At 47.1% G+C, this 24,403-nt stretch overlaps 1 protein-coding gene across 1 annotated transcript in view; it reads left to right on the top strand.

Annotated features, from left to right (window-relative positions):
• Positions 1–1,166: 1,166 nt before the first annotated feature.
• Positions 1,167–24,403, top strand: part of ITGB3 (integrin subunit beta 3) — a 52,390-nt gene continuing 29,153 nt past the window's right edge. The window contains exons 1-2 of the mRNA XM_079797499.1: positions 1,167–1,304; positions 17,260–17,345. Coding sequence (XP_079653625.1) covers positions 1,238–1,304; positions 17,260–17,345 — 153 coding nt within the window. The 5' untranslated portion in view covers positions 1,167–1,237. The remainder of the gene's footprint in view (positions 1,305–17,259; positions 17,346–24,403) is intronic.

The raw sequence follows: 24,403 nt of genomic DNA, 5'->3' as shown, positions 1-24,403 counted from the left end.
AAGACTTGAGGGGGAGGCCTTTGAGGCAAATACGATAAAGCTCCAAAGCCTGCGAGTTTGGTTGGAGGGAGTACACAGTAGTTCCTCTTTATCCATGGTTTAGCTTCTCATAGTTTCAGTTACCTGCCATCAAGTGTATAGTCTGATATTAACATTAAATGGCAAATTCAAAAAACCATGAATTTGTAAGGTTTAAATTGGGCTCAGCTTTGTGTAGACCCCCACCCCCTGTCCTGCCAGGAATGTCAGTCATCCCTTTGTCCAGGTTGTATTGTGCTAGCCCCCCCACTCTTGGTTATCAGACAGATGGTGACAGTACCACAGTGCTTATGTCCAAGTAACCCTTATTTTACTTCATAATAGTGCCAACGTGCAAGAGCGGCGATGCTGGCAATTGTGATGTGTCCAAGAGAAGCCGTAAAAACCCTTCCTTTTAATTGAAAAGGTGGGTGTATGTAGAGGAGAAAAGTTTGGTACTCTCTGCAGTTATAGGCATCCACGTGGGGTCCTGGAACGTATATCTGGTGGGTAAGTGTGTACCAGTGTGTGGAACTACTGGACTGTGCCCGGAAATGATTATCAGATACCTCTATGTGTGAGCACGTCTTTGTAGATACTTTATGGACACCATTGCTTATATACACTTGAGATGTGGTTTTGTCCTCAAGAGACTTATAGTCTATCTGAAAACCAAACCAATTCAAGAAAAAAAAAAAGTGAATAATAAAGGACCAAACCAGTGCCTGGCAGAGTAGGCAGTCCACAGATATTTGTCAATTAAATGAATGGAAGTGTGAATGAATGATACTCAAGGCCCGGAGGGAGAGTGCAATGCAGGTGAAAGAGAAAGACCTGCGGGTTGTCTGAGGAGGTGGGACTCGGTCCGGAGAGGGGCCACGTGCTCCTGGCTTTCCTAAGCGAACCCAGGGCACCGGTGTGGACGCCGGGACCAGGGTGTCTGCGGAGGATGCGCCCTGCCCGTGGTCCCAACCGCGCCCCCGGATGGAGGTTCTGCGAGAGAAGGCGCGGTTTTCCACCGCCCCCTCTCCGGCTCAGAGACCAGAAAAGGGCCCTCGGGGAGGAAGCGCGAGTCCGCGGCCCGCCCCGTTGCGTCCCACCCACGGCGTCCCCTCCCCTCCCCGCCCCTCCAGCTGCGGGAAAAGCGGCCCCGGGCTCTGCTGCTCGGCGTGGGGCGGGCGGGCGCAGCCGAGGCGGAGCGTGGCGGCGGGCGGACGAGATGCGAGCGCAGCCGCTCTGGGCCGCGGTGCTGGTGCTGGGGGCGCTGGCGGGCGTCGGCGTCGGAGGTGAGTGAGGCTCCGGGCGGTGGGAACGCCGCCCCCAGGTGGTCCGCGTCGGGCATCCTGCCGCAGCCAAGGTGGCAGCGTTGGAGCGGGGAAACCCGGCCGGCGCGGCTGCTCACGGAGAGAGCGGGGCCAGGCTGGGGCCGTCGCAGCCTGGAGCCCCCTGGGGGACCTTCCCGGCCCCGGAGTGTCAGGGTGACGGGCTACGCAGGGGATGGTCCTCCGGGGCGCAGAAGGCTTTGGCCGGGTGAGGCGCCCGCTCTGGGCGGCCTCGCCGTGCGCGCTGCGCTGAGCCCCGCATTCAGCCGGGGCTGCGCTCTTCGCAGGTGACCTGGCCCGCGGGGCGAGCCGCGCGTTGGCTGAGGCCGGAGGTTACAGTTTCTCAGATGAGAGGTGAGCGCGCGGGTTTGCCTGTTACTCGACATTCCTCTTTTTCCTTGTGTTGGACTTCTCCCAAGTTTTACTTTTCATTTTCTTAAACTTGGTGGCTCCCCGCGGGAGCGATTCGGAGGGATGAAGGCTCTGCCTCCGACGGTGTTCCCGGGGTGGCGGCGAGGCCGCTGCTCCCGGGACGGACCTCGCATCGGAAGCATCTCCAGTGCCTGCGAGAGCCACGCCGAGGGTCCCTGCGGCCGGCCGGGGTCCCTGGCTTTGTCTCTCCTGCGGCTGCACACACCATCAGCGGCCACGGCAGTTGGCACTGGGCGTCATTGGGGCTGGGGAGGGGCAGAGCACAGCGCAGCCGGGGGGTGCTGCCCGTGGTTCTTCAGAGCCTCGGTGACCTTCCCAGAGAAAACTCTGGCTCCTAGTCCTCTGGGTGTTCCCGTGCAGAGGAGTTACAAGTGTTCATTTATGTACTTTCAATGAAGGGAGTGGTACTTCTTGTAACAATTTAGATCCTGCAGAAAGTACTGTGTGTGTGTTTTAAATACTCACCCGAGGATATGTTTCCCCCATTGATTGTAGAGAGAGTGGAAGGGAGAGGGAAAGACAGAGAAATATCGATGTGAGAGAAACACATTCGATTAACCTCCTGCATACGCCCCTGACCAGGGCCTGGGCCATTGACGGAAATCAACCCCGGACCCTTTGGTCTGCAGGCCACCGCTCTATCCACTGAGCCAAACCGGCTAGGGCGAAAGTACTTTTTTTTTTTTTTAAGTAAGATTTATTGATAAGTCCATTTCAAAAGATAGCTATTCAAAAATACTTTGATGAGAAAAAATACTTTGATGACTACCTTCAAGAAGTGTGTGTATAGCCCTAGCAGGTTTGGCTCAGTGGATGGAGCATCAGCCTGCAGACTGAAGGGTCCCAGGTTAGATTCTGCCGGGGTTGCTGTTAGGTCCCCAGTAGGGGGCATGCAGGAGGCAGCCAATCAGTGATTCTCTCTCATCATTGATGTTTCTATCTCTCTCTCCCTCTTCCTTCCTCTCTGAAATCAGTACAAATAAATAAAAAAAAAGAGAAGTGTAGGGAGCAGTTATAGGGTTAGGCCTTGGAATGACCTGTCGCAAACACGTCCCAGCTTGGAGGGCACAGCCTTCTAAGCATAATTAAGCTTGATCTTGTAACTGCTCCCTAGATCTTTCCTGGGTAGCTAATGGGCTGTGGGAGGGGCAGCAAGTGCTGCCAAAACAAGTGAAACTTACAAGAACATTGTAAATTACCTTGTTTGCCCCTGACTATAAATAAAGCATCAGCTTTGCAGTCTGGATCTGTTCTGTGGCCTCAGCAAGGCACAGAAGATCCACCTAGACCCAGCTTATTCTCTTGTCTGTCTTTTTCTTCATCCTTCACCAGCCCTCCCTCAGGCTCGCCGAACCCTTGGCTGTGCTGGCGCGGCACAAAGTATGTGTGTAAGAGATTATACAGGACAAGGCAACAATATCTTTTTAAAAAATTACAAGTACCTATAGCCTATATAATAAAATCCTAATATGCAAATCGACCAAACAGCAGAACAACCAGTCACTATGACACACACTGACCACCAGGGGGCAGATGCTCAACACAGGAGCTCAGCCAGAAGCCAAGCTCACAGCTGGCGAGCCCAGCGGTGTCAGAAGCCTCTCCTGTCTCCGAGGGGCAGTGCTAAGGACCCCTCGGGGTATGTCGCGGAGAGCAGGCCTAAGCTGGCAATCAGACATCCCCGAGGGGTCCTGGACTGCAAGAGGGCACAGGCCAGGCTGAGAGACCCCCTCTCCCCCAGTGCACGAATGTCGTGCACCAGGCCTCTAGTATCATATAAGACTAGATAAGTTTGGAGAAAAGTATACACCCAGGACACCATCACCACATTCTGTGAATGATAATATTCATGAAGAGTTACAGATAATACATAGGGGGCTAAGTTGTTATTGCTGAAGCTTCCCATGTGATGGATACACGAACAGGTCAACTGATATCTTCAGTCTGCGATGAGCAGCCTGATGACCATGGCACAGAACTGTGAGTCTCCAGGATTCTGCCCTGGGAGTTGTGAGAGCCGTGGCTCAGATGTGGCCTGCTGTTGATGGGGGCAGTGGGGACATACAGAAGGGCAACTCAGCTGTCTTTTATGGAGAACCTGCTTCTGTGAACTTAAACCATTTTTTCCTTTCTTTTCTTTTCACATCCACAGCTTTCTGAATTTCTGGATGATTTCTGAGTCTAATCATTATATATTTTTTTACAGTTTTAGAAGTAAGGTACCATACGATAGAGAGAGCCTGCTGTGGTTCCTGGCTCAATATTAGTGAAGATGAAGAGTGTATATGTTCTTCTGGTGTTTTTCTCTCCACTCCTCAACCTTAGTATATCTTTTGTTGATCAGGTTTACACATTGTAATGATTCATATAGGATTCCACTGCATTGACATACCTAAGTTTGCATTCAATATCTTGTAGGAGATCTGTTCGCAGATTTGTTATAATTTGGGTGATTTCAGCAGTGGTGACTGATTGTGCCGATCTAGTCCCAGACCCCCTCTGAGGCAGGGTAGAATAGTGTTTAAAAGCATGGGCTCTAGAGCCAGATCTTCAAGTAATCCGCCCCCAGTGAAAGCAGATATTTTATATTTGAAACCCCTATGCTCTTACTAGTAAACACTACCTGTGGCTGGGTTGCAGGCATCATCAGATCCTGGGGCAGCAGGTGGTGGATGAGAATAGGAGAGTTATGTTGGGACACACAGTGTCGAGGGGACACGGAAAGAGCTGCGTGTGGGTGGCAAAGAGACGCTCCCAGAATAGTAGGGTCTGGTATGGAGAGAAGAGAGGTTGTTTGAGGGTAGAACTGAGTTTTGGAACTTATGTTCAGAGGTGACCTTTTCAGCATCACCCAAGAAGTACTGGGTTTTGTGGCTTCCCCATATGTAGGTCTTTATTCTAATTTGGGACCCAATGGGTAAGTTTTATTTGCTATCATCATCTAAACTTATTCGTTCTGAGCTGGGGTACTGATTTCTCCTTCTGATCTTGTATCTTGGAAACTCTACAACTGAGCCCTGTGCAGCAATTCTCAGGGCCCGAAGAGACATGGGAGGAAAGCTTGTTGGCTGGGGAAAGGGACAGCTATGCTTAAAGCCAGTCAGATGTGGGTTTAATTCTTGATTTCAACTCTTGTTGGCTGTGTGACCTTGGGCAAGTTACTTAATCTCTTGAGTCCTCAGTTTCCTCATCTGTAAAGTGGAGAAAACAATACTTCTCTGATTGTGCCAATTAAACGAGAAAAGGCACAAAATAAACATTCAATAAATGGCAGCTACTGTTGTCATTGTTCTTGCTCTCCATGCTATCTACTATGTACTGGAGGCAAGAGTGTCACTGCTTCATGAGTGTGTGCAATCCAAGCTCTGAGACCGATGGGGTCCTTTCCCCACACCTATGTAACAAGGGATCCCTTTTGATTCCAACCCATTTGCTGTTGGTGGCTTGGCATATCTCAGCCATTCTGTCCCAACAAGAACCCGTGGAAGAGGCTAAGAAAGAGAGGCTTATCCATTTGCTTTGTCCATGAGAAAATCTTAAATTCTGTCTCTGGGTAAAGAGGAAAGGAAAGTTGTCCATGAGATTTCAGGTTCCATGAGGAGAAGGACATGTCAATTTGGTCAACATTTTTTTGGTCCAATGCCTGGCACATAGGCAGCAACATAAATACCTATGGAATGCTAGGAAAAGGCACCTAGAGGTGATGTGCCTCACTTTCAGAAACTCAATATTTGCGTATCTGCATTCATTCACAGAAGACCCTCAAGTGCTCCATCTGGGCATTCGTCGAATACAGCCGAGACCATGAATTCTTTGCACATTTGGACCTTTGCACTATTGCACCATTTAGACCTTTGATCTGAGGGTGCTGGAAAGTCAGGGGACCCTCTGAGAAGTGTCTGTCTCCCACCCCCAACCTTCCTGTATGAGACACACAGGAGGGCGCCACTCTCCTTTATCCTTCTCAAAATTGTGAGTGTGAGTGACAGAGGTCTCCTGGGGACAACGTAAAAGAGGGCCAGGAGGCAACAGTGAGGAGGGGGAGTCTGGATATGACTTTGGAATTTCCTAATAGAAATGCCTCCTCTGCAACTCCCCACCCCACTGGGGATCTCTGGTTATCATCCTCCCCAGCCCTAAGCATCCTCCGGCCCTCGTTGGCAGGAATAGTGAGGAAGCATGACCACAGGAACCACAACTCATGAATCAGCAGACAGATAATTAACTGGGGGAATGACGGAGCAGCTTTAGGGATAAACCACTGGACTTGACCCAGCCCCCTCTGGTGCCCACAGAGCTGGCCTGCTGCTTTACCCCATCGCCCCTTCTCCCTTCTGAACCCTGACCCTTCCTGAGCGGGAAGATCATTGTGCCTGATGGAGCTCAGGTCACAAATGGAGATGCAGGTGGGAGCAGGGAAATCACACTGCCTATTCTCCCGGTGTCAAACGCCGGCACTTATTTAAATGTGAAACTCTCCACGCACACAGCATCTCCAGGAACGCTCATTTCTAAAATTTGAGTTTATTGAGGTATAATTTACATACATTAAAGTTTATTCTTTTTAGGGTGTACAGTTCTATGAATTTTGACAAATGCACATTGAGGTAACCATCAGCATAATCGAGATAGAGAATATTTCCATCACTCTAAACCAGCGATTTTCAACCTTTTTCATCTCATGGACACATAAAACTAATTATTAAAATTCTGCACCACACCAAAAAAAAAAAGTTATATTTTTTACCAACCTGAGGGGGAAAAAAAGGTACAATACTGACTCATTCACACTGAACAGCTGTTGTTGTGTTGGTTGTTGTCATTTTTTTTATTTGATAGTCTAAGGGAAAAAAAGTCAGTGCTCCTGACTAAACAGTCAGGTATGGCAGGTTTTAAAAATTCTTGTGGCACACCAGTGCGTCTGCCACAACACACCGGTTGAAAATCGCTGCCCTAAGCAGTTCCCTTGAGCTCCTTTGTCATCAGTTCTCTTTCCCCATCTTTAGTTCCTGGCAACCACTGATCTGTGTCCTGTCCTTATAGTCCTGCTATTTGCAGCATCTATCTATCTATCTATATATATAAAAGCTTAAGCGACCATTACAACCGGCTGGTAGCTATGACGTGCACTGACCACCATGGGGGCAGACGTTCAACGCAGGAGCTGCCCCTGGTGGTCAGTGTGCTCCCACAGCCAACCTCCCGTGGTCGGCCAACCTCCCACGGTCCCTCCCCACAGCTGGCTGGCCAACCTCCTGCAGTCCCTCCTCCCGTCCAGCCAACCTCCCATGGTCCTTCCCCCTGGCCGGCTGGCCAGCCCTGATTGGGACTGGGCAAGATGGCCCCGATCACTGTCTAGGCCGAGGGACCCCACCCGTGCACGAATTTGTGCACTGGGCCTCTAGTATCATATAAATGAAATCATACAGTATGTAGCCTTCCAAGTCTGGCTTCCTTCACTTACTAGTAGTGTAATACATTAGAGTTTCCTTGGTTGGTGTTGCATGTATCAGAATGCTAAAAGGTTATCCGAGGCTACTTCATTTTCCTCAGATGTTGAGACGGTTACCCTGAAAGCAAGAGACTACATCCATCAAACCTGGATCCAATTTCCAATTTCTTAATTTTCTAATTGGATAGATGTGTTTGGGCCATGTAGATTAAGCCATTAGATTCTCCAAGTGCTAAGTAGTAATTAATATCTTCAGGATATTGGAGAGAGTTCTGCAGCAACCAGCACTTTTATTATTCTTGGTCCTAAAAGCATTGGATAGTTTATGGCCAAATATGGTATGTCACAATCCTAGGATCCAGAAACTGTTAAGTAAGCCTGGGGATATTCTACCTTAAATTTTTTTTTTTTTTGGTAGCATCTTTGAAAAAAATTCCACTGTAAGTCTTCCTTTCTGCTTTCTGTCATGTTCCCACAAAAAGACTACTTTTCCTCCCTATCAGCGCTTCTTAGTTCAGTTAGTAAAGATATTCGAACATTCAAGGAGAGAGTGAGAGATATGTCCCCATTATAAGAAAGTCAAACTTTGGAGAGTAAAATGGCTGGTTCCCCTCTAATTCTATTCCCCCAGAATGTCCACTATTAATAAGAAGGGGTGTTCAATTCAGATCTTTCCCTCTTGCACATATAATTCTCATGTGTATGTGTATTCCTTTACCTAAACTTGTGTTACATTTTTTTAAAACTTACAAAAGCTACTTCCTTTCATATAGAAAAAAATAAAATAACACTTCAATGTGAAAAGAACTGTGAGTCTGGAATTGAGAAACGTGTATTTGATTTGTGGCTCGGCAGGCTTTTTCATCATTTTGCTGTGTGACTTTGAACAAGTCATCTTACCTCTGGGCCTCAGTCTCTTTGTGTCTCAGGGGCTGAAAAGTTGGCAAAGGAGATGAAGGGAGAGACTTTGGTTTGCTCCTGCCCCTCTTCACCATTAGCTGGAGAAGTTTTCCCTTTAATTGATTAATAATGTGGAATTCCATGTAAGAATTTTTGGAGGGAAAAAAGGAAGGTCTGCAGCTAAAAACATACTTGAAAAACTTTATCCCAGAAGAGAGCTCCAGATGTTTAGCAAAAGGCACATTTAGTAGCTACTTTAAAAGTCCATGTATTCAACCCTAAACGTCTTTGCTAGTGGAAGTCTTGAATATTTATAGTTATTTATCATTATTGTTATTTCTCAAGCAGGATCATCCGTAATAGGATCATTGTCACTTAATAATATACACGAGGCATCTTTTTTTAAACTATATTTTATTGATTTTTTACAGAGAGGAAGGGAGAGTGATAGAGAGTTAGAAACATTGATGAGAGAGAAACATCGATCAGCTGCCTCCTGCACACCCCCTACTGGGGATGTGCCCGCAACCAAGGTACATGCCCTTGACCAGAATCGAACCTGGGACCCTTGAGTCCGCAGGCCGACGCTCTATCCACTGAGCCAAACCAGTTAGGGCACGAAGCATCTTTTTATGTCAATTTATGGCTTGCCATTATTTATCCCAAGAGCTATAATTCTAGCCAGAAGGCATACCGTTACATGGATATATCTGAATTTTCTTAACCAATTCCCTGTTGGCAGACACTGGGGTCATTCCCAATTATCTGCTACTACAAGTAAAACTGCAGGAGATATTCTTGTGCATTATTATTATGCCTCTTTGTTCATGTTTCTATAGGCTGATTTTTAAAAATATATATATTTTATTGATTTTTTTACAGAGAGGCAGAGAGAGGGATATAGAGTTAGAAACATCGATGAGAGAGAAATATCGATCTGCTGCCTCCTGCACACCCCCTACTGGGGATGTGTAGGAATCCCTTTCATGTCCCGCTTGGTTCAGGGTTCCAGTTCAGGGTTTGAGTTCTGAAGAAGGGCTGCACACAAATGAAAGGAGACTTGAAGAAATTCAATTTGGCGAAATGGGGGGCCAGGTGGTAGTCCAACTCTAGTGGGAGAACTACCCCCTGCTCTGGCCCTGCCATCCCTTTTATTGAGGCTTTGGGGAAAACATCTTAGCCAGGATAAACAGAAATTTACATGGGAAAAACAAAGGTGGAGGCTGCTTCAGCTAACAATGTCTCAACTAAAGGGTGAGTGGTTAGATACCTGCAACCAAGGTACATGCCCTTGACTGGAATCGAACCTGGGACCCTTCAGCCCGTAGGCCGACGCTCTGTCCACTGAGCCAAACGGGTTAGGGCAGCTGATTTTCTTTTTTAACTAAAGCTGTTGGGTCAAAGGACATGAATATTTTAAATTTTAATAGGTTTTGCCAAATTGTCCTCTCAATTTGCCTTCCTATGAAGACAGATTGGCAGCGAGGACTGGTGACAGCACCGTTATCTGCTGTCCATACCCACATGAGCTGGAGGAGGAAAAGTAGCAGAACCGGACAGCTGATTGCCAAGGTCACCAACAGGGCACTGCTGGGCTGGGCCTCAAACAGAGCTTGGTACAGGCTTGCCTCTTCTCTGTGCTGAGTGAATCAGATGGAAGGTGGGGCCTGTACTGATAAAATTTTCCAGAATTTGAGATGCAACATTTGAATCAAATATCAGAGTTAGACCACTGAGCATATGGAGAAAAGATAACCTTCATGCAGATTTGTGCAACCACTATGGAAAACAGTGTGGAGGTTCCTAAAAAAATTAAAAATGGAACTACCTGATGACCCAGTGATTCCACTTCTGGGTATATATCCAAATAAACCCAAAACACAAATTTGAAAGAACATATGCACCCCTATGTTCATTGCAGCATTATTACAATAGCCAACCTATGGAAGCAACCCAAGTGCCTACCAATAGACCAGTGAATAAGGAAGATGTGGTACATATATACAATGGAACATTACTTGACCATAAAAAGAACAAAATCTTACCATTTGCAACAGCCTGGATGGACCTAGAGAGTATTATGCTAAGTGAAATAAGTGAGTCAGAGAAAGACAAATACCACGATTTCACTTATATGTGGAATCCAAAGAACAATATAAACGAATAAACAAAACAGAAACAGACTCATAGATACAGAGGACAGACTGATGGTTGCCAGAGACGAGGAGGATTGGGGGACTGGGTGAAAAAGGTGAAGGTATTGAGAAGTACAGATTGGGAGTTGCAAAATAGTCATGGGGATGAAACATACAGCATAGGGAATATAGTCAATAATTATAATAACTTTATATGGTGTCAGTTGGGTACTGGGAATACCAGGGGACCACTTTGTGAAGTATATTGATTATCTAACCACTATGCTACCCACCTGAAACTAATGCAAAATAATATTGAATGTAAACTGTAATTGGAAAAAAAGAAAGAAAAACTACAATAGTTAAGCCAGTAGGAAGAAATGGACACATGTGCATTGTTTTAGGGGTCTTGGGCCCTGGGAGGCTAGACCTCCTAGACTCCTGGTCACCCTGTTGATGCTTTCTGGTTGGGAAATAAACTTACAGAGCTGGCAGCACCTTGAAGATCATCGAATTGAACACCCTTTATTTTACCGAGAGGCAAAAAGGGAGGCCTGAGGGTGAAGTGACAATTAGTTCAGTGGCATTGGTGTGGTCTATCCCTGGGGACTCCTGTCTCCTGACCAGTGATTTCTCCCCTATATCCTATTACTGACAAAGGACTTTTCTTTTGTCTGACCCTGAGATGGAGGGGAGTGGGATGGGCAGGAAGTGATTATCATAAAGGCAAGGAGGAAAGAAACCAACACTTACTGAGCATCCAGCATGGATGGTTCCTTCACATATGTTATCTCATTTAAACCTAACAACTCATGGCATAAGTATTCTGCCCATATTTGGGAGCATGGGGGAAAGGAAGCAGTTGCTTAGGGTCTCCAGTGCATTGCTGATATGGTGGGTTAGACTTGTTAAAGTCCAGGGAACAATGATAAGCTCTTGAATAGGGATGTGACCAAGAATCAGAGTCCTTGGACCTAGAGAGAGCATGAAGGGGTGTGCCTGAGGTCACACAGCTTTCGATGGTAAAAGCGGCTTTAGATCCGTCCTGCTTGCCAGTCCGCATGCTTTCCGCACTGTTCCCACTGTCACATGATAATAGTGTTCATTGTTTTACTACCCATTCCCTTACGGTGTTTCCCAGAGACTGGGTGTTAATTTAGATCACAACCATCCAGAAGACAGGATTCTATCTGGGGATGGGCTTCATGGAGTGTTCACACAGTTAAGGACGATAACCAGACATGATCTGGCTTTACATGGGCAGGGTCTACTGGCTAAAGGGTCAGTGAAAGGGTATAACCAGTGGATCAAAACATTTGGACTTTGCCCAAGGGGATTTACTTGCCCAGAGCAAAATCCTTCCCATCTTTCCATCATGCCCCACAAGCCATTCATCAGCAAGTCCCCAGAATATATCTGGGGTCTGACCACACTATCGACACCACTCCCATTCCAATCCAAACCCCTGCCATCTGTGGGCTGGATTATTGTAATAGCTTCCCAATTGGTCTCTTTCTGGTCTTGCTGCCTCTCAGTAGCCAGGATGATTGTTTTCTGCTCAAATTCCTCCAGTGGCTTCCCACCACATGGAGCATGAAAGCTAAGCTGCACTCCCTACCACAGCAATGGTTTCCTGACTGCTTCTCCAACCACCTCTCTGCCTCTCTCCTCCCTCTTTCTTCCTACTATTTCTTTTTAATGTATTTTTATTGATTTCAGAGAGGAAGGGAGAGGGAGAGAGAGAGAGATAGAAACATCAATGATGAGAGAGAATCATTGATTGGCTGCCTCCTGCACACCCCATACTGGGGATGGAGCCTGCAACCCGGGCAGGTGCCCTGGCCGGGAATCGAACCCTGACCTCCTGGTTCATAGGTCGATGCTCAACCACTGAGCCACGCCAGCCAGGCCCTACTATTTCTTTAAGAAGCTGAAGTCCATCTAGCTCTTGTCATAGTTCTTTTCTGTAATGCTTATCCCCTAGATTGTCCCATGACTTCCTTCTATATATCATCTTGAGATGTTAACTCAGGCCTTTCCTGACCACATTTTCTAAAGGAGGCTCCCTCCTCTCAATGTCACTATTCCTCTATCCGGCCTTATTTTCTAAAGCATTTACCACTGTTTGAAATTGTACTTGTTGTTGTGTATGTTTTTTGTTTTCATCTTCCTCACTAAAATTTACAAGAGTAGGAGGTTTGTTTAGTTCATCAATGTATTTTCAATGCCTAGGAGAGTGCTGGGCACAGTTAGATGCTCAATAAAAATTTGTTGAGTAAACGAATGAATGAATGAGTGCTGCCACCATGACATAGATGAGAAGAAAGGTGTAAAACTAACCACTTTTCCATTGTCCATAGGTGGGTTAACCATAGCAAAGTTCTCATTCCAGGCTGGCTTTTCTCAATTATGCCGAATATCGCAGGGCAATGTTCCTCAAAAGCATGTCACATTTGCTATGGAAATGCAAATCCATTTGGTATTAGGTTCTTAGGGCTGCCAAAACTGGGTGTCTTAAGACAACAGAAATATATTCTCTCTGGAATCTAGAAATCTGAAATCAAGGTGTCACCAGGGCCCTGCTCCCTTTGAGACTCCGGAGAGAATCCTTCCTTGCATCTTCCTGTCTCTGGTGGTGGCTGGCAGTCCTTGAGTTCCTTGCCTTCCAGTTGCAACACTACAGTCTCTGCCTCTGTCATCACGTGGCATTCTCTTTTTCTGTCTCTCTCTTCATGTGGTGTTTTCCTTTTATAAGGACAGCAGTCTTGTTGGATTAGGGCCTTCCCTAATGATTTCACCTTGATTACATCTCCAAGGACCTTATTTCCAAAAAAAAAAAAATGTCACAATCATAGGTACTTTCACATATCTTTTTGGGGGACACAGTTCAACCCATAACACATTTTATTATCGATGGAGGCAAATTATACAAATGCCTTCTAATGTTGAAGACCATATTGAATTGGCTCTGATATACTTAAAAAAGACATTTTAAAATCTCTAAAATCGGGACATCCTACATGGTAGTTTGGATTTCCTACTGCTTTGAGCGATGCTTCCTGGAGCTTTCTGCTCAGAGCACGGAGGTCTGTGTTACCTGGAACTCCCCCTGCCAGTCTCCTTCCCCTTCCTTGTGTTACTGAGCTGCTGCTACATTGAATGAAAGAACAAAAATAAAATAATCTTTCGTAGCAACTTGCTCTAGAGAAGCCACTTGTGCACTCATAGGGCAGTTAGCATGAGATGTTTTTTTGGTGTTTTTTTAAATGTCTTTATTGATTAAGGTATTACATATGTGTCCCTATTCCCCCATTACCCCCCACCTCCCATTCATGCCCCACCCCCCTGTTGTCTGTGTCCATTGATTAGGCTTATATGCATGCATGTAAGTCCTTTGGTTGATCTCTCCCCCTTATCCCCACTGTCCCCAGATGTTTTGTTTTTGGATGACTCACCCAGCCAGGTGACTGCGCTGGAAGATCAGGCACTGCCTGAGTCACCCTGTGTCCCCATGGACCTAATTAGTGATGAGCCAAAAGTCAGTGGCAGGGCTGGGGACCCAGGCCAGAACTCTCTGGCAGACAGTAAGAGAGATATCCCTAGTGTTTACAGTACGAATCATCCTCCCTTCCCACTAACACGTCTCCCTCTGACAGCCCTCTCCTCAAGTCCCCTGGCCCCACGAGGGTGGCCCGTTTCTGCATTCTGACATCCTGTCTCATTGGACAGCATGTCCTCAAAATAGCTCTCATTGACGCATTATGACTTCCACTGGTTCCAACTCCCTTCCTTGTTTTTCTTTTTTCTCCCTTTTTCCCACCCTTTGTCTCTTTTCTGGTTCTGTGAATGGTGCTGAGGTGCCAAACCATAGTTTTCTACTACTTTCCAGGCAAACTTTCTGGCTGCCCTTGTCTATTGTTTCTAACTGGCCTGCTCTGCTTGGCCATCCCTCCTAGCTTGGATTTTGGAACACCCAACATTCCTAACTCCATTTAGAAGCCAGATCTGAGGATTGATCATTGTCTTCTAGCCTGAGGCTTTCTGGCTCCATGCCCTCACTACCCCGGTGTGCAGGGTGTTCTGTAGAACTGTCTTTAGGAGGGGAAAAAGAAAGTAAAACCTTCACCGACCTGAAACAGCTCAGGCCACAGGATAAAACAGCAACAACAAAAACAATAGCGCCCAGCTGGTGTGGCTCAGTGGTTGAGCGTCGACCTATGAACCAGGAGGTCATGGTTCAATTCCCAGTCAGGGTGGTGTGTAGAGGCATCTGGGGACAGTGGGGGTAAGGGGGAGAGATCAAACATCATTGATGTTTCTATCTCTCTCTTCCTTCCTCTCTGAAATCAATAAAAATATACTTTGAGAAAAACAATAGCTACTGTGAAAGCATTTGTTGAGTGCTTGCTCTGTGCCAGCCATTGTGCTCAGAGTTTGACAGAGATGGGTTCATTGAAACCTTTTGATCGCCCTGTGAGGACCAGGGCCAGTCCCCCTTGTTTCCCAGCTCTGGCTAAACTGTTAGAGAGGAAAGGGGTGGTAGGGGTTGTTTGTTTTTGGCAATGACAGAGTTCTGATGAAGATCCCCACTTCTCCAGCAGGGCTGAGTCTGGGCCCCTGAGGCTGAACAGGAACATGGGCCTTATGAATGAGTGGAAACAGAGGCCCAAACTCCTTCCACATGTTCGGGAGGGAGGGGCGGCTTCAGAACAGCAGCTCATTGAATCAGCATGGCCCAGGCACAGAGACTTCTGATGAGTCAGTCACTCTCAGCCACTGCATTCCAGGAACTTGCCCTTGATGGCAGGCCTTGGTGGGGGGTGTTGGGGGAGGTGGTTATTGGTTCTCATGAAATCAACCTGTGATTCATTAAAAAGAGATGTAAGGGGAACTGGGTAGCCATCACTCCCCAGGCATAACTTCCTCAAGAACAAGTCCCAGGAGCACGTCATCCTCCGAGGCCAGGGACTGCCCCTTCACAGGAGGGGTCTTGCTGTTATTTGTCTCACATCTGAGGAGGCTTTCCATTGTGGCTGCAAGTCAAGGGCTTACAGGGACATGCTAAGTTGAGAATGAATAGGTAAATGTATAGACTGGGAAAAAATTTTCAAAAAAATAAGTCGACAGTGTACTCCACAGTCACGTCCTTCTAACTCTTCACGTTGTTCTCCTCTCCCTAGTGAAAATCGATGGCATTTATGTCCAGAATTACCCTTCTGGATGCTAATCCCTTTGCAAACTTCAAAACGGGAAGCAGATTCCTAAAATAGCTCAGGCTATATGTTCCTCTCAGAACTCTTCCAATAAGGAGGGGCTGTGTTCATATCTGGCTAGAGAAAGAGCAATTGTGATTCAAAAATGGTTAAAGGTTCCGCAAGGCAATAAACCCTAACCTTTGGGGATCCCCTTTCCTACCAGACAGAAATCATTTGTGTTGCTGCTGGGTAAGAATCATATACCTTGTTCTCATCGAGAATCATTTCCCTTGTTATAGATTTTCTATAAGTGAACCTCTACTCTTAAAGAGTTGCATCCTAATCGATCGAAGACAAATAAAGGTACACACCACTAGAAAGTCAGATAATCCCTAAGCATGGTGGGTCTACTAGTCAACACCCTGAATTATATTGGAAGGGCACCCAGTATTCCCTTCGCCTATTTCCAAATTTTGGATAATTTTTCTTAACACTTCTCTGTGTGTGTGTGTGTGTGTGTGTGTGTATAAGCACATTTTCTTGATGTGTTTTTGTCCAGAAGTTGGAAGGGCGGGAGTTCAGTCACACTGTAATAAAATGGACTGAGACATTCAGCTCAATGAGAAGTTTTGGAGACCATGGGAAAACATCCCAACTGTCAAAATGGTTTCTCTTCAATAGATTTGCTAGTCTCACCAGCTCGGGGCAAAGAGGCCACCTTAGCAAACTGGATAAAGGAACGGTCAGGATAACTGGGTCATGGGGAAGAATGGGTTTTTCTCATTTGCTCCTTATCTTGGAAAAGGGCGTTCCTGGGGCCCTGAAGGGGTCAGCTGGCTGAGGCCAGGCTTACCTGAGCTAGGGAAGGCAAGGAGGATGGCGGCTTTCTGTCTAAGGAAAAGCCCGAGGGTTTCTTCCAGGCCGGGCTTCTCAGAGCTCTTTTGGGGCCTCTGCTTGTCCCTGCCCCTCCCTCACCCTGCTTTTCCTCCGTCCTTTGCCAGTATGAAGACTGTTGACATTTGAGTACTTCTCCCTTACCTCAGTGAATTCTTGTATACATCCTGTGAGACAGATATTATCATTTCATAGAGGTTATTGAGTTGCCCAAAGTCATGACACAGCTAGTTAGAAGAGCATCCAGAATTCAAGTACAGGCTTTCCAACTCCAAAATTCCATGTTCTTTCAGCTTGTATCAGTCAGCTTTTTCTAACATTTCTGCAATTCTCCCCGGAGCATTCTATGCTTGGATGCAAAGATATATGTTTTGGGAAGTTTGATAAGATTTCAGAAATTTTTTTCTTTTTCCTGGTAGGCCGATGGGGTCTTGTCATGGCCATCCCAGCCTCCCAATATTTAGGTTGCATGTTAATGTTAGTGCATCAGGGCTTTGGAGCCCCCGTGTAATGGCTGTGAATGTGTCATCAGAATAATTGGAGAAAGGACACATTGCCATTGCTCTGGACCTCACATTTTCATTTGCAGTGTAGGTGTCAAACCAGTTGCTAATTCAAACCTTTCCATCACTTATGAGCTGACACTTTGGTCCATGGCTCAGCCTTGCTCCATCACCTGCCCTCACTGTGGCCTCATCAGTGGTGGTCAGTGATGAGTTTCTCCCGACCTTCCTCATCCTTCTTCTTATCAAACAGCATGTATTTGGTAAATGTCTGTGGTCCGGTTAGGGTGAGTGTGTGTGCATCTGAGAGCTGTAAACCTGGGCATTTGGGAAAGTTGGGAAGGGTGGGGCAGGCCCGTTACTTTACCAAGTCCGATCAGGGTTAATGCCTTCGTCTCTCTGTTGCAGGACCGAACATCTGTACCACACGAGGCGTGAGCTCCTGCCAACAATGTCTGGCTGTGAGTCCCATGTGCGCCTGGTGCTCAGATCAGGTAAGGAGCAGACACTTAACCTTACTTATTTCCCAGACTTAGCTGCTTTTGTGCAAGAACAGACCCATGGGAGATCTCCCTCCTAAATACGCAAGCCCTTTGCCCCTTCTGCACAAAACTAGGACGAAGCCTTCCCATGGATGGATGCTGAAGTGAGCTGTTATGGGGTGTTGCTGGGAAGGCAATCCAGGGTTTACCACATGGCTCGTGGCCCTGGCCAATTTGGTTGGTCCTCCTGGACTTGCTGTAGCCATTGCCACCCTTTACCACACTTTGCTTACTTCTTATTGGGGTGGAATAGTCCACAGAATTAGAGCCTCAGATCTCAAAAGGAGAGGCAGGAGAGGGTTATAGGTACACCGGGGATGCTGGTTTATAGACATCCCAGCATTTTTAAAAGGCAAATAAAAAAGGATCCTATCCTTGTGTGGGGAGATGTTTCGTCAGAAGGTATTTTCTCTTTTCTTTTCCTCTCTGATGATTGAGCCCCATGACTTTACCTTTTTTCTCTCTCTCTTCCTTTTCTCCTTCTTTTCCTCTCCTAGGTGTCAATGAGGGAAGGACCAATTTGATGAGGATGAGTGGGTGACAGGAAAGGGTTAGCTGTGTCTAGGCAGAGGGTTTGTTGTGTCTGGGGCCCTAGGGAATGAGTGTGTCTGGGGGAATGGCTGTGTTTGTGGCTGGGACAGGAATTTGGAGCTGGCAAGACCTATTTGGGGTGTGTGTATGTGTGTGTGTGTGTCTGGAAAGTTTCCAGTGATTACAGAGTTGGAGGCTGAGTCATTGGCCTGGCCCCTGGCAGGTGGTTACCTGAACTCCCAGCATGGCTGTATCTCAGTCATCTGAGGCACACTCTCCATCACGACAGCATGTTCCTGTCCTTAGCAGTTTTTGGACTGCTCTAACCCAGGCTCTCATTCTCTCTGTCTGCTTCTCTTCCCAATCTACTGAGTTTCCTAAAAAGGCAACTTCCTGACAGGCCGGTGGTGGCGGGGGTGGGTGTGTGGGAGTGGGAGGCTGTGTTTATGCCTCTACAAGGGGACTGATTGCCAAAGGCAGAGGCCAGCTCAACACACTGCTTTGGCCTGTGTGCAATTCAGCACGGGAACTGCTTCCAGAGGCAGCTGCCCAACATCTGGGCCACATTGACTTCATTTAGCAAATGAAACACTCCCTGGGGCTGCGAGTGGGGGTGCAGAGCGGGGTGGGTGAGCTGTTCCCCTCCACTCTAAAGGTTCTCCACCCCTCTGGGCTGAGCTGGCTGCTCAAGTGTGATGTGGTCTCCTCCCTTCTCATTTGCCATATCCTTCTTCCCTTGGTCACCATCCTGATAGCATTAAGTTTCCTTTACAAGGAAGTTGGAGTTCTGCAGCTGAATCCTGGAAGATGGGAGAGCTAGATGGGGAGGGTGCCTTATTGGATGGATGGCCTGAAGCTGGCTGGGGCAGTGGGGTAGCAAAGCAAGAGAAAATGGAGACAACTATGGCCCAGAGGAGTCTGGGGGAAAGAAAACATATTCTTTTTAAAAGATATATTTTTATTGATTTCAGAGAGGAAGAGAAAGAGAGATAGAAACATTAATGATGAGAGAGAATCATTGATCGGTTGCCTCCTGCACACCCCACACTGGGGATCCAGCCCACAACCTGGTCATGTGCCCCGACTGGGAATCGAACCCTGACCTCCTGGTTCATAGGTTGACATACAACCACTGAGCCATGCTGGCTGGGCAAGAAAACATATTCTTAGAGTGTCTGTCACCTTTCTTGATCTGCATAGGGACAAGCTGTGTAACTGAGATATGCTGAGGCTTGACCCAATGAAGTCCCTAGGATTCATAACCAGATTTCAGAGATGCAAATGCAGATTATTTACGGATGACCCTGGTGAATTTTGTCCCCAGGGAAAGACCAGGGGAGGTCAGGGTTTGAAGGTACAAGGTAAGATAAAAGCATAAGGTAGGACCAGCCAAGGAATGGGGGGGGGGGGGGGGGTGTAATCAGAGAGGAAATGGGTACACTAGGACCAAAAGCAATTAATGAGGGGAGGAAGAAAGTCCAATAAGATATTCTCTGGGAGAATGCAATATAAACAGGAAAGTGGGGGAGGTCAAAGGTTTAGCGAATGACTACAACTATCTCTGAGCAAGAGGGAGAAGGGGAGGAGAGGCAGAGCAAGGGAAGAGGGGAAGAGGAGGGCTTGTGGGGAGGAGGAGGAGAGGAGGATATGGGAGGAGCCCCTTGTGAGACAAAACACGTCAGCCAGGAAGGGTTGGGAGGTGGGAATCCCAGGCTGTAACCTGAACATGGCTGTTATTTTTTCCCTGAGGTTTCCCCTGCACAGGCTGAGTTTAACTGCTGAAAGTGTCTTGGCTGTTGACTTAAAAAAACCAAAAGTGAGCCGTGGGGGCCATTTTGTATGTGATTTGTTCATTAGTTGATCCTGGAGAGCCCGCTGCTTCTGCCTCCCCTACCTTGGCTGTTGTAGGCAGGATTGGCAGAGTCTGGAAAAACAACTGGTTGGGCTCAGCATTCCCTTGGTCCTCGAGGACAGCAGCTCTGGGTGTGTATAGCAAGCATTGGCCCCACAATAGGAAAACATAGCCAATGTGGATGAGTGCAGAGTTTTGGGCCCATTGCATAGGGTGTGTTCTTGGGAGTTGGAAACTGACATGGGTTGGGGTGGTGTTCTGTCCTTGGGCTGTGATTCTAGCAAAGAGGCTGGCCTCACACAGAGATTCAACTTGTGGTCTTGGCCTCATTGGTGCCATGTTAGAATCTAAACCCTTTCAAACTTGTCTGGTGGTGAGAATTACCTGGGGTGTTGGTTAAGTATAAAGGTTTCCAGGATGGACCCTGTATCTATTGCATCAGCATGGGTTGTTATGATAGCAAGTTTGGCAAATACTGCTAATCGAAAAGGCTGATCGTTGGGGCCATGATGGGTCAGGTGGAGTTAAAGTTGCCAGATAAAATACAGGACACCCATTTAAGTTTTAATTAAAGAATCAAATAATCCTATATAATAAAGAGGTAATATACAAATTGACCATCACACCCTCACAAGATGGCTGCCTACGACCAGGCTAGCAGGGGGGTTAGTGAGGGACGACCAAACTACTAAACAAGCAGGATGTGTGGGGTGACCAAACTGGCAGGGGGGGGGCAATTAGGCTGGCAGGGGGGCAGTGAGGGGTGACTAGGCCAGTGGGGGGGGGCAGTTGGGGGTGACCAGGCTGGTGGGGGGACAGTTAGGGGCAACCAGGCTGGCAGAGGGTGGCAGTTGGGGGCGACCTGGCCAGCAAGGGGGGGCAGTTAGGGGTGACCAGGCTGGCACACAGAGGCAGTGAGGGGCAATCAGGCCAGTAGGTGGGGCAGTTAGGGGTGACTAGGCAGGCAGACAGGTGAGTGATTAGGAGCCAGCGGTCCAGGATTGTGAGGGGGATGTCTGACTGCCGGTTTAGGCCCAATCCCCAGGATTGGAGAGGGTGCAGGCTGGGCTGAGGAGACCCACCCCGTGCATGAATTTCGTGCACTGGGCCTCTAGTTTTTATATAAGAATGTCCCAAGTATTTGCTAAATTTAGCAACCCTGAGGTGGAGGGAAATACTAGGAATTTTTATATAGTCCTGATTGCACATAGGAGGTGGACCAGCTCACACTCAGCTTGACATCCAAGGATGAGAAGAAGAATGGGTTTGGCTCTAGCAAAGTAGAAGAATCCAATAGGAATTACTTATGTTCTTCTCTGTATCTCTGGGGAAGGGTTTAGGCCAGTATTCATTTCTTTTTTATTTACTAACATGACTTTATTCTTCTCTGCTGCTTTTCTTTTCTTTCTGTTTTTTTGTTTGTTTGTTTTTAATCTGGAGGATAAATGTTTATCTGGAGAGTTTTGCTCTAACTTGTTATTGCAAAAAAAAAGTATAATATTAAAAGCGTTTCTCTCTCTGTAAAATAATAGGTGTGAATACTAGTAACCATGAACTAAAATGCTTTCCTTTTCCCCTCCTCCTTTCTGTCTCCTGCAAACATCTTTCTTTGTACATTCAAGTGATTTCTTGTTCTCACTGGATGTCAATCTAGAGAACAATGTTAATTTATTTGGGTTGGGTGTTTAGTAGCTCTCTGGGGGGAAAAATAAGTACCAGCACATATTATACTTTGTCCTCCAAGAACAGAGTTCACCATAATGGTAGTAGTTATAATGCTAATAGTGGAAAAGAGTCACCTTCTATTTGCATTTATTTGTTTATATATATCATACCTAAAGGATTTCAGTATGTTTGACTTATTTTGAGATTTTTGTATTTTGGAAGCATTTCACATTCATAGCCTTATTTTAATCCCCTGACCAACCCCGTGAGAGAGGTAGGGTAATGACAGTTATTCATGCTCTACCTTCCCAATTTCCAAAATGGGATTCATGGAGAATGGGAGTTACAGCATGTGTCACTCTCCCAGGAGAGGGAGGGAATTCAGCTCACAGAGCACGTGGGCCAGAACCTCCCACCTCTCTGCTTCAATCTTCCTCTGGGTCTTGGTTATTTTTGTCCTTTTTGTGTAACATCCGGTTTCATTGGGAACTGGAACTTTAATATTCCACCCTTCCTCCTTCTCTCTGAGTAACCTGGAGACATTCTTTCTATTCACTCAGCCTGGACTATTGAGAAAGGGAATGTTGGCCAAGTGTGTTGAGGTCACTGCCTTGGTATTCTTCTGGGGCAAGAGGCTCTCAGGGAGAGTGTGGCTGAGGAGCAGGCCTGCTCTGTTCCTGACCTCTGATGTCAGTGACCACAAAGGGGGAGATGGAGACAGTTTTTATTTCTTAGTGTTTATATTTCTAAGGGAATTCATAACAAACCATAAGGACTGTCAGCAAGGCTTAGCACTTCAAACCTTCCAGTAAGTACTGTCCCATTAGAAAATGGGGGTTCGGAAACCCTCCTCCAAACTCCAAACATTCCCTCTCTTTGCTGCTGCAGCTTGAAGATGCAGGATGGCCTTGCCGCTCTCATTCAGTGTCCTGGTCTCACCCTTCCCTCTCTCCTTCAGCATCTGCCTCAGGCCTGGAAAGGCTCAGCTCCTCAGTGCCTCTTGGTCTATGCAGTCATTGCCTTTTTTGGAAGGGTTTCTCCCTGGGGCTTAGTGGGCAGCTGGAGTCAGAGATAAGGTAGGAAGCTTTCTGAGCAAGAAAGAGACTGCTTCCTGAGGGAGAAGCTTCGGGAGAGATGGGCAGGGGCAGCAAGAGGAGTTTGGGCACAAAAATGCGAACTGCTCATGAGCTCTGTCCTCTGTCATTCTGTCCTCGGCCAGAGCTGAGTGCAGAGAGGGGATTTTCATTTCTCTCAGAGGCTTGGAGGATCTGTGCTGTCCCTGTTGGAACCTTTTGAGTCAGGAAGGTTAAGTCTGTTTCCCATTGCCGATGTCATTTCTCAACTACATACCTAGGAGAAAGAAGGAAGATGCTGGCTTCTGAAAGCTCTTTCCACTTTTTGCCTGGGCCAGGGTGGTCCTCATGCTGTTTGTCCTAGTCCATTCAGGCTGCTGTAACAAAAATACCATGGACTGGATGGCTTAACAACTAACATTAGTTTTTACAGTTCTGGAGGCTGAGAAGTCCAAGATCAAGGTACCGCCTGCGTCATACATGGCTGTCTTCTTGCTGTATCTTCACATGGCAGAGAGGCCAGAGAGCTCTCCGGCTTGTTTTGAAGGGCACTGATCTCAGTCAAGAGGGCTCCACCTCGTGACCTAGTCACCTTCCAAGGCCCCACCTCCTAATTCCTTCACCTTGAGGTGAAGGAATTCTGGGTGGACACAAACATTCAGTGTGTAGCCCTATGGTGTTGTTCATCTCTCCACCCACCTTGGGAAGCCATTCAGCCCATCAGAGGAGGGCTGGGCAGGAGAGGGAGGGAGACTTCTAGCATCATGAGGGGTTTTAGGCAATGGAGTCCTGAGTTTCAAAACATGGATAGCCCCTTGTGGCCCAGTCCCTCTCCTGGAAATAGGGCTACCAGTCACCTGAGTGGGCTGAAGAGGCAGAATGTTATCTATCCTTCCCCCACCTCCCACATCCTCATCTTGCATTCTGTTCCCTACCTGGGGCGTTCTCTGATGTGGCTCTTCCTGGGCCCATCACTTCCACAGTCCTGCTTCTCTGGCTGGGTTCTCACGCCATGCAGAATGTAATACCGTTTATCATTTTGTGAGGATAATTGCAGTCAGACAATCTAATTAGCATCTCACTTCTGCCACTTCCTGGCTCTGTAACTTTGGGCAAGTCACTTAATTTCTTAGATTTCTCACCTGTAAGATTGGGTTCCTCATTTGTGAAGTCTCCCAGCCTCAGGTTCCTCACGTGTAAAATGAAAATAGTTCCAGCGTTACAGAACTGTAACCAGGAGGACCGCAGTAACCCATTGCAAAGTGCTTATCACAGTGCCTGCCATGCAGTTGGTGCTCAATACATGTTCACACTAGTTGTTCTGGGATATCAGTATGACTTATTCAGCTGACTTCTGGAAGTGGTTGTGAGAGGGGTGGGTGGGGATTGAGGGTTGGTTTGAGGGCTTGAGGCCTAGATATTGTGAAATAGGTCCAGGGTGGGGTTTTCCAGATTTCCTGCCAGTCCCTCCAGCCTGCCAAGAGGCCCCCATGGACTTGTGCCCACACAGTGTTGGCTAAATTTATTGAATGTCAGAGCAGGAAGGGACTGAAAACATCAAGTCATCTAAGCCCCTTTGGAATAGGTGAGGAAACTGAGGCCACCAGGAGTGAAATGACTTATTTGAGGTCACATGCCTAGTTAGTGGCAGACCTAGGGTTGAACCTATTTCCTGATTTCCAGTGTTCTTTCCAATGCAGATGTCCCCCATTCAATACTCAGGTGTAAACACACACAGAGCTCCAGAGGGTGGGATACACACCAGGGTTTTTGGAAGGGTGGGTCAATTGGCTCTCTGTCCAGGGTGAGGGAGGAAACTTAAAGTGATGGGATGGACTCTGGCCAATGGTCTGGCATCATGGGACTTGCCCAAGCTTGTGAAGCTTATT

Source organism: Cnephaeus nilssonii, assembly GCF_951640355.1.
Source record: "Cnephaeus nilssonii genome assembly, chromosome: 19".
Taxonomy (NCBI): Eukaryota; Metazoa; Chordata; class Mammalia; order Chiroptera; family Vespertilionidae; genus Cnephaeus; species Cnephaeus nilssonii.
This window is presented reverse-complemented; position numbering and strand designations above follow the sequence as displayed.